The sequence below is a fragment of the Gossypium arboreum genome, chromosome 10, assembly GCF_025698485.1.
Source record: "Gossypium arboreum isolate Shixiya-1 chromosome 10, ASM2569848v2, whole genome shotgun sequence".
Classification (NCBI taxonomy): Eukaryota; Viridiplantae; Streptophyta; class Magnoliopsida; order Malvales; family Malvaceae; genus Gossypium; species Gossypium arboreum.
The window spans coordinates 111,126,916-111,137,003 of record NC_069079.1 but is presented as its reverse complement, the minus strand read 5'-3'; the positions used below and the strand labels follow the sequence as shown (position 1 = coordinate 111,137,003).

At 35.7% G+C, this 10,088-nt stretch overlaps 2 protein-coding genes across 3 annotated transcripts; both read right to left on the bottom strand.

The window, feature by feature from the left end:
• Positions 1-723: 723 nt before the first annotated feature.
• LOC108488465 (GDSL esterase/lipase At4g16230-like) lies at positions 724-2,719 on the bottom strand. Of its 2 annotated transcripts, none has more exons than XM_017792743.2 (5): positions 2,333-2,711; positions 2,117-2,247; positions 1,576-1,821; positions 1,232-1,487; positions 724-1,137 (listed from the first exon to the last, which is right to left on the bottom strand). In XM_017792743.2, exons 1-5 carry the CDS (start codon positions 2,583-2,585, stop codon positions 914-916), a joined length of 1,110 nt encoding a protein of 369 aa, XP_017648232.2. In that variant the 5' UTR covers positions 2,586-2,711; the 3' UTR covers positions 724-913. The 2 variants fall into 2 exon arrangements, with proteins under 2 accessions (XP_017648232.2, XP_052876598.1); XM_053020638.1 differs by having other exon boundaries at positions 896-1,137; positions 1,221-1,487; positions 2,333-2,719.
• A 5,474-nt stretch (positions 2,720-8,193) lies between these two features.
• Positions 8,194-8,991, bottom strand: LOC108487920 (protein MAIN-LIKE 2-like). Its single transcript, XM_017792255.1, has 2 exons — positions 8,938-8,991; positions 8,194-8,847 (listed from the first exon to the last, which is right to left on the bottom strand). The coding sequence occupies exons 1-2, from the start codon at positions 8,989-8,991 to the stop codon at positions 8,194-8,196; spliced, it is 708 nt and encodes a 235-aa protein (XP_017647744.1).
• Between the last annotated feature and the right edge of the window lie 1,097 nt (positions 8,992-10,088).

Here is a 10,088-nt window from a genome sequence, read left to right as displayed (position 1 = left end):
CCCAAATTCTTTATTTAAATAAAATACGATGGAAAATAAAATAAAAGTAAAATCCATATAGAACTAGACTTCTTTTATTTTATTTTAGAATAAGGTTTTAAACCTTATTAAACTCCATCTATTTTATATTGATTAGGATAAGGTGTTTCAATCCTACTAGAATATGGCTTTGCAAGCCTATAAATAGACATAGTCTATTCCTCTTGTATTTGAGTAAAAATTTTTCGACATAGTGAATTTTCTTCTCCTCTGCCCGTGGTTTTTTCCCGAAAGGGTTTCCACGTAAAATTTATGTGTTCTTTATTTTTATTTATTTTATTCTATTTTATTTTTCACATATGTAATAGGAAATGGTTAGTGGTGACTGATTTGTTATTTTTTAAAAGTTTAGTGACTAAGTTGAAAGTTGAGTGACTGTTTTGTCATTGAGATTAAACATGAGTGACTGTTGGTGTACTTTACATTTTTTTTAACAAAGTTGAATATGACTTTGTTAATACATATCCTATATCTGAGTTTTTAGCATACATATATTAATCAGTACGGTACCTGCCAAGAATGCTGATTGTTGACATATTTATAGAGTGATCTATAGCATAAACGATTCATAATCCTATAAAATTTTATGCTAGTTTAATCAATTAAGATTTGGCAATGAAATAAAACTAGCTAGTTTCACCAACCATTCATTGGCTTTTCATGCATGTTCTTCCAAGGAGCTCATTGTAGTAAAATTTCTCATTAACCACAAGCCCTTGAAGCCTATAATGATACGCTATCAAGACTTGGCAAGATGGAAGAATTTTATATATGTCTTCCAATCCTCGTCATATTTAGCTCATAATTGATCATTAATTCCAAGGGAATCACTTGAAAATTATCGTGTAATATGTGCTATCAGTTCAATTTTTTCTCATACATTAGCAAGTTGCCGAATGTTGATAGGAAAAACATCATTAGAGTCGCCATCCAGGAGACGTTTCGCTATTATGACATTGGCTGCATCAGAAGGATGGAATGGGTCCCAGAAAACGTACTTGGATCTATCTGGACAAACTTTGGATGACGGACCACATGGGATCAAGCCACCGAAGCTACCGGCCATATAGCAGCATGCAAAGCTTCCGCTGTCGAAACCTGTAGAACACGAAATATAGCTAAACCATTTCAGAACATATGGTTAATGCAATTGCTTGAAAAGTGGGTGAAAAGAATTTTACAGCATTGGTACCATAGGCTCTATAATTTTGTATCATATCGTCTACAATGCGGTAAACATCAGCATACACAAAAATTGAACCCTTAAAGCTTGTGGCGAGCTCTTTAGTAAGACTCCTCAACTCAGTATTAAATAGCTGAGCCAGCTGATTTGGACGACTAGCACAGCTAGTTCCAGCTGTTGGATTTAGGTCTCTCTCATATGGTATACATCCAATGGGGCCTACATTTACCACAATAATCTTTCTAGCACCCGAAGTGTAAAGTCTCTGCAAAAAAAAAAAAAAAAAACAAAGCTGAATTTCTGTGGAAACTATGATTGATATAAGAAAGAGAGTTGAGTAGAAAATCTATTACAGTAAGCTGTAGCTTGAATCTTGCAATCATGGAGGCCACAAACACTTGTGGAGGGACTAATTTTTGCTCCTCAGCTGAGACAATGGGTGTAAAGTAGTTATTGATGAAATCATTGGATCCCATCGTAACCGAGAAAAGAGAGCTTTGAAGCAGCTCTAGAGTTGCAGAAACACCAATGGTGGAGATTATATCTTGCCTCGTATTTTCAAAATTGTCCAACTGTGCATCAAAGTTGATTCGACCACCCTATCATTGCATGCATATTTATATTATTGCTTATTACTAAGTGAAAATAATGGATCTTTGGACATTAAAAAGAGCCATAAGATAATTTAATCTCAAACAAGTTGAAACCAGTTCCTGCATTTGAAGTTCAGAATTAGACTTTTTTACGTCAAATTTTTATTTTGGTCGCTAAAATTTGAGATTTACTTTTCCTATTTTAATTTTGTTTGATTCTCCTGCTTTCAGAATATTATAAATAACCGGAAAAGAATCCTACTTTTATTAACATTTGAACACCATGTAAAAGAAGCCTTACAAAGATGTTTCCAGTGTGGTTGAGAATCCCACCTCCCCCAGAAGCATAATTGATACCTTGAAGAACCACTGGTCCTCTAGCTGTGGGGGCTAAGTAAGGCGGAGTGAAACCTGGAAGACCCAATTCCTGACCTGCAATCATTTCCATTAAACTTATAATCAATTGCCTCTTTAACCAGATTTATAATCATGAAATGCAGAAGCTTTATCAACTTGCCTATGATGTCCACGATTGTTCTACCATTGGTGAACCGACCGGTCGGACCTCCAAAATCGATCCCATTTGGGACGAAGTTAGCCTTTGATAATGATGCAATGTAATTGTTGTTTCCTGCATCAACCAAGGAATCTCCAAACACAAAGTTGGCTGGAATAACATCCGTAGCAAAACAAATTTTTAGTAACACTTTGACTGTCACTATTTGGAACACGGTCCTAACTATCATTTGTCTATTTGAAAGCTCACTCATAATGAAATCAAGTACAAGAATGCACCCAAAAGAAAACAGTGCTAGGACGGTCCTGTAGGATAACCTTAGATCATTGATTAAACCTTAAATTTTGAAGGGGACAGAGCACTAAATTTATAGATGAGCATGTGGTCTGCAACGGGTAACAGGTGAGTAAATGCTAACATTAAATGAACTGCCACTTCTCAATACAAAATCCCGTGAGAAGCCAGAAAAAAGACAAAGTAAACACTATTGTAGTGTCGTAAAACGTTCCAGTATTTGTTAAAAATAGAAGTTTGAGCTGTGAAAGAAACTGAGCTAAATGTACTGGGCTCTTTTTTCATGGAATTTAAAACCAAAAATTTATGTGAGCCATTGGGGTTTTTTATAAATATGGTATAAAAAAAATTATTATATATGAAAATAAGTTGTCAGATAAATTATTTACGAAAATAGGTTACTTTTTTTTAGTTGCGCCTACTTGACAGTCACGACATATTATTTTATTAATAAATTTTTTTTAATATTTTATTATTATTATTATATTTTAAAAATATTTCAGATTAAAAGCGGTCGCCAAGTGACCAGTAAGGCGCCTACATGTGGCACCTTGATGCAAGGCGCCACACCACCGCAAACCTCATTGACCGTGCGAAGGAAGCGGTGAAGAAAGAAAAAGAAAATAATTTAGTAATTTTTATAATTATTTTAAAATAGATTGTTAGTAATTTAGAATTATTTGATAATTTTTGTGTTTGTAATTATTTTAAAATTAATTTATTAATAATTTAAGATTATATATTCTAAATTATTTTGTTTAGTTTAATAATGTTAAATTTATTTTGTTAAATATTTTGCTATAAATAATTTGTAACTATAAAGAAAATAATTTAGAATTTTTAGAAGTCAAGAGACTAAAAATTGAAATTAAAAGAGATTGAGAATAAAAATTAGAAAAGACGGACGAAATTGAATGGAAAAAGATGATATTTGTGAAAGTAGTATTAGAGTTTGAGGGCAATAAAATTTGTAAATGTTGGTGCAATAAAATTAATTTCTAAAATGGTATTTTTAGTAGTGTATTATTGTATTGCGATTTTTTGATAATGTATTTTAAAAAATATTTTTATAGCTATTTTATTAGTAATTTATGATTAGTTTATATAGTGGTTTTATTGGTTTTTACCTATTTGGTATAAAAATTTATTATATCTGAAAATAGGTTTTAATAAAATACGAGTTGAGCCTCCTGAGAAGGCACCACATGTCGCGCCTACCGACAAGCTCAACATGTCACGCCTGTCAGGTAGGGGCAACATGTGGTGCCTCCTCATTAGGCGCAACCCATTCCCCTATATATACCCCCTCCTCGGGAAAGCATGAGCAAAAAAACTAATAAAAAAAATTAGTAGAAGTAAAAAGAGAGAAAGAAAAAGGGAAGAAAGGAAAATAAGAAGAAAAACAAGGTATTTTAATTTATTTATTTTTAAATAGAATGTAGTAATTTGTTAGAAATTTTATTATTTAATGTTATTTTGTTAGATAAATGATTTTGTTTGTTAGGTTCTGAATGAAAAATTTTGCATCAAAAATTTTGAAAATTGTGAGAATTTTGAACTTTTTTTAACAGATCTAGTATTGAAGATGGAGAACAAATTTTTCGTATGCATTTATTTCGATGGCGAAATTTTGACAATAAGCGTCGGATGTATATTTGAATGCCGCAAACAAGTTGCAATGAGATTTAATAGAAATATCATGTTTGATGATATGAACGAAAAAAATTAGTGAAAAATTTTATAGACGTTGTGGGAGAAGGATCTTGAAAATTTTCTACAAGTTTCCAGTTTCGATGGATCCCATAAAATTCACCGAAATGGAACTTGTAGACGATGAAGATGTGGAGACAATGGTCACTCTTTATTGCCATAGCAACCAAAATGCACCGATTCACTTATTTGCTGAGTTAGCTATTGTGGAGTCAACAGAAGATCCAACTCCATTAGGTGAAGAAGCTAGACCTCAAGAGCCGTGTATGGTGGTTCCGATATCATACATTGGTAGTCGATATTGACATTGATCTTAATGCTACACCCGAGACTGATGTGGGTGGTGATGATGTATACCGAAGTAGTGATCCTTCTGATTATGAAGTCGATATTGATAGTGATCCTGACGTGGATGATGTCCCAGATGATATTGACGATGAAGGCGTGAACGAGGATGGAAACATTAATGCATCTTTAGTCGGGAACCAGATCCGTCGTATTGTGATACACAATAATCCTGGGGCACACATGTCTCGGATAGACCCCGATGCGGCGCATGCAGCCGAGTTCCCGGAGTACCCTAAGATACTACCTACTCACCAGATGGCCATATATTCTGATCCCGAGGAGTTGTTCGTGGGCCAGAGATTCGAAAGTAAGGAAGAGTGCGTATTTTCCATTAAGCGGTATAGTATGAATATATCAGTAGACTACAAAGTCGTCAAGTCTAAACCGACATTATATATTGGAGAGTGTTGGAAGTTGGCAGAAGGCTGCAATTGGCAGATATGAGCTGCATTTATCCAGAAGTCTCAGATGTGGGAGATACAAAAATTTGTTGGGCCTCACACATGTACTTCAACACTAATGACAGAAGATCATCGAAAACTTTATTCGAAAACTATTTGTACATGCATCATGCCAATGGTTGAAGACATGCCGACCATTAAAGTTTCGGTATTAATTGTCGAAATGCAGGCACGATTCCAGTATCGAGTATCATATCGAAAGGTATGGATAGCTAAACAGATGGCAATAGAGCAATTGTACGGAAATTTTGATGCATCGTACAATGAGTTGCAGGGATGGATTGAGGCAATGAGGGAGTACGTACCGGGTACTGTCATTGAGTTGCAGACAAGACCTTATTATGGCCCGGATAAGCAACAACAACCGGGTAAAAGAATTTTCCAACAGATGTTTTGGACATTTGATCCATGTGTGCGTGCATTTCCCCACTGTAAGCCATTTATGCAAGTGGATGGGACGTGGCTATACGGTAAATATACACAAATCTTACTTATTGCGATTGTTCAAGACAGGAACAGGAATGTGCTACCGATTGCATTTGCCATCGTAGATAAAGAAAACATGGAGTCGTGGGAATTCTTTCTTACAAATCTACGGAGGTATGTAATTAGTAATGATAATATTTGCATCATCTCCAATAGAGGGAAAGGATTCATTGCCGCCATTAGGTGTTTTGGTGTGCCATGGAGATCCGTTTACTGCATACGGCACATTGCGGCTAACTTTCATCGAGATTATAAGAATGCAGATTGGAAGAGACAAGTTGTGAAAATGGGTAAGGAACAACCTTATCATTTCAATATATAACATACAATTTTTTTGTGGCGAGACTGTAACTTAACTTATATCGTCTTAATACATACACAACTTACGAGCTAGAACCACACATTTTTCGACAAAGGATGACTAGGCTTGAGAGTGACATGGAAGGTCAGACGAACACATATTTCCGACAATAGTTGGGTAGCATGGAGCCATGGCAATGGGCTCAAAGTTTTGACGAGGGCTTTCGTTACGGTCAAATGACGACAAACTTGGTGGAGGGGATTAACGCTATGTTGTTGAAAATGCGACATCTTTCGATTTCATCTGTCTTCTCAGCTACATTCTATAGGTTGGTTACCTTGATGCCAAGAATGGGTCAGCAACAAGTCAACCAGATAGAGGCAGGACACGTGTTTGTCGAACATGTCAGGGATGCAATTGTTGCAAACTGTCGGATGGCGAGGTCGATGAATGTAGAATTATATTCACGATGTAATGAAACGTTTCGCGTTATAGAGACCATCGGTCGTTGACTCGGTATTCCACCTAGGTCATACGGGGTTGATCTCCAAAATAGACGGTGCGATTGTAGGAGGTTCCAAACACTTCATTATCCTTGTGCATATGTTGTGGCAGCTTGTGCTAAGGTCTTGCTCAATGTAGATCAATTTATCGATGAGGTGTACACACTTGAACGCACGTTGCGTGTATGGGAGAATGAGTTTCCCGTGCTTCTTGACCTATCTACTTGGGAGGTTCCTCAGACGACCTTTGAGCTTATCCCAGACAAAGGCTTACGTAGGAACCCTAGAAGTCGTCTGCAATCATCAAGAATCCGTAACGAAATGGACATTAGAGAGAAATTCGACGGGAAGCTGTGTGGAGTATTTAGATTAGCTGGTTACAATCGGAGTAACTGCCCATTCCAAAATTACCAAACTGGACAATCATCGCGATCGGATAGAAATTAAGATGTTGTTCATTACATGTTGTTTATTGCATGTTGAAAGAAAAAGTATTATCTTATTAATTTTTAAGTACTTCGAAACTACCAAACTGGATAATCATTCTCTGTTTTTATTCATATTATGTATTTCAACTAAGCAATTCTAAAATTCGCACTCAAATCCGATAATAAAATGGAAAATAAAAAAATTGATAAATATAATGCAAAAAAATAATTTACATAAAAATAAAGTAATTTACATAAAAAATAAAGTAATTTACAATACAAAACCCCTTAAAATTGATGGTTTGATGGTGTGGTTCTAGGGGTATATCTTCGTGGAGCTCGACGTTCACGTTCTGGGCGACTACGGTGATTAACGTTCTCTTCATCCATATGTATGGGTGTAGAGAACGACTCAAATGCCACTAATGAACTCGAGTCGGGGGAGTAGAGAATGGCGCTGGATATGGGCCGGGGGGAGAAGAGAATGGCGACGGATACGGCTCTGGAGGAGTAGAGTACGATGGTGGATATGAGTTGCTCCCGGAGTGTAGCTCCGGCTCCGGCTCTGGCTCTAGGTCTACCTCTGGAGCTGGTGCATGATGCGGATCTGGAAGATGTTGCCCAATCCGTGTCGTATGAGGGGGGACTACCATCGACCGCCCACAAAATAAAAATGGTTTCCCCTTCTCATAGTACCACTGTAGGCACTGTGACGAGGGCTGCAGATCCAAACAACGATCCATCTGAGGTACCCTACTAAACTGGTTGTTCCACATCATAATATATTCTGAATGCTCATCTCCCCAATCAGTTCCATGCCTCCCCCTCCTATTCATGCCATGTAGCTGTACATCCAATCTTACTGGCTGTGTCGGGATATATTGTATACAACCGAACTGCCGGAGTATTCGATCGCCATGATACCACTCCACTGTATGAAAATGGATAACGCACCCATAGGTGTGAGTGGACGTGGGCATACGATGGAATAACAGCTGTAACTTCAGGAACAGAATATGGCATCCAAATGAACTGCACAGTTCCAAACATTTTTATATTAACGCGGGTTAAGTGAGATAAAATAATAAAATAAAAATAATATTAAAAAAACTTACTCCCTCTCCAGAATGATTCTCGATCATCAAACGGTATATCAGAACCGTGTATGACCTCCCGATACCTGGATTCGTGCTTCATCTATGAAAATAAATTGTTAGAACAATATAATCCGAAAAAGAGACAATTAATTGCTGTAACGCGTAAAGATTCATCACCTGTTAACGAGTGGAAATATATATGATTGATGACTAATGGATGCCAAGAATGGCATCTAATAAAGATCCCACGACTGCAACAGTATGAGGCATCCACCTATGTCAACCGCAGAAGGATCTGTCGTCCGACAAAGTTCGCGGTACAAAATGGCTAACACTGCGGACCCCCAACTGTATGAATGCGTGTTATGCAAATTAGATAGCAGCGGTAAGTACATTAAGTGGACTGCACTTCCGTGTGTATCCGGCATGAGTACACCTCCTATAAGGTGCATAATATAAGCTCGCGCTGCCTGCATAACCTCCAATTCAGTGGCAGTACTAGGCAAATATTCAAAATTGGCCTTTAGCCATGAAAACTTCAAGGTTTGAAAATTTCCCTCACTTGGCGAGCGTCCAAGTAAGTCATAGCAAATGCGAGCAGGCCTGGAGATCAAACTTACGCCCGTGACCGCGTTCCCATCGATGGGGAGCCCCAGCTGTAGTGCAACGTCCTCTAGAGTGATTGTGCACTCCCTGCACGACAAATGAAATGTGTGGGTCTTCGGACGCCATTGCTCGACTAAGGTAGTAATCAAGTTATATCGTAGATTAAAAGTCCGGATCAATGCTGCTGATCCGAACCCGACTAACTCTAAGAACGGTATTAGGCATTCATCCGGCTGAAACCCTACACTATAAATATGGCCCTTTAATGCGCGGTACTCGACCTGACATTATTATATTAACGAAATAGTTAATACAATATAATTTCATTCAACAAATAATGTAATGTGAATATCAAATAAAAATTTCATTACCATCTCATTAATGCTACTTGATATGTGATTAGTACTATCAATCAATGAATCCATTTGTCACAAATCTGCAATTAAAATTATATAACAACAAATTTAATCAAAATTTTAATCAATCAATAAAAGTTATCAAATAAATAAATTTATATAACCTAATCATTTTTAAAAATACATTATCAAAAAATCACAATACACTATACACTACTAAAAAATAATTTTATTGCACAACCATTTTAAAAATTAATTTTATAATTCCCCATCGTTTACAAAACCATTCAATTTCGTCCGTCTTTTCTATTTTTTTCTCAATCTCTTTTACTTTCGATTTTCTAGTCTCTAAACTTCTAAAAATTCTAAATTATTTTCTTTATAGTTACAAATTATTTATAACAAAATATTTAACAAAATAAATTTAACATTATTAAACTAAACAGAATAATTTAAAATATAATATTAAATTACTAATAAATTAATTTTAAAATAATTACTAACACAAAATTTATCAAATAATTCTAAATTACAAATAATTTAATTTTAAAATAATTATAAAAATTTACTAACTTTCTTCTTCTTCTTCTTTCTTCTTCTTCTTTTCTTTTTTTTTTCTCTTTGTTTCTTTGCTCCTGCTCCTGGACGTAACAAACTTTGGGGGGGACCTTATATGGTCCCCCATTATTGTTTTTCTACAATTAAATTTCATTCCTCCCCAATTTGAGATGACAAGTCACTGGGGAGGGTCATGAAATGACTACACGCCTGCAGGGTGTGGCGCCCCTGTATCAAGCGCCACATGTGGCGCCTACAGGTCACGGGCGACCCGTTTTTAACCCGAAATTTTTTAAAATATAATAATAATAATAATAATAATAATAATAAAATATTAGAAAAAAATTTATTAATAAAATAATATGTCGCACCTGTCAGGTAGGCGCGACTAAAAAAAAATAACCCATTTTCGTAAAGAATCTATCTGACAATCTATTTTCGTATATAATAATTTTTTTATACCATATTTGTAAAAAACCCGAGCCATTGATATGAATTTGAGATGAGTTTTTATGGGGATAAATTTTAAAATTATTCAAATTTTTTATTGAATGTTAATTTAATATATGAGTTTTAAATAATAGCATGATAACTTGTAAATAAATATT

Bases quoted from the DNA above. Each gene is read 5' to 3' on its own strand.
- LOC108488465 (XM_017792743.2), bottom strand. From the start codon at position 2,585: ATGAGTGAGCTTTCAAATAGACAAATGATAGTTAGGACCGTGTTCCAA. The intron at 1,822-2,116 runs GTAAGGCTTCTT...ATGCAATGATAG, and splicing joins ACCACACTGGAAACATCTTT to GGTGGTCGAATCAACTTTGA. The intron at 1,138-1,231 runs GTACCAATGCTG...CGTGTTCTACAG, and splicing joins ACAAAATTATAGAGCCTATG to GTTTCGACAGCGGAAGCTTT.
- LOC108487920 (XM_017792255.1), bottom strand. From the start codon at position 8,991: ATGGATTCATTGATTGATAGTACTAATCACATATCAAGTAGCATTAAT. The intron at 8,848-8,937 runs GTAATGAAATTT...TAATAATGTCAG, and splicing joins CAAGTAGCATTAATGAGATG to GTCGAGTACCGCGCATTAAA.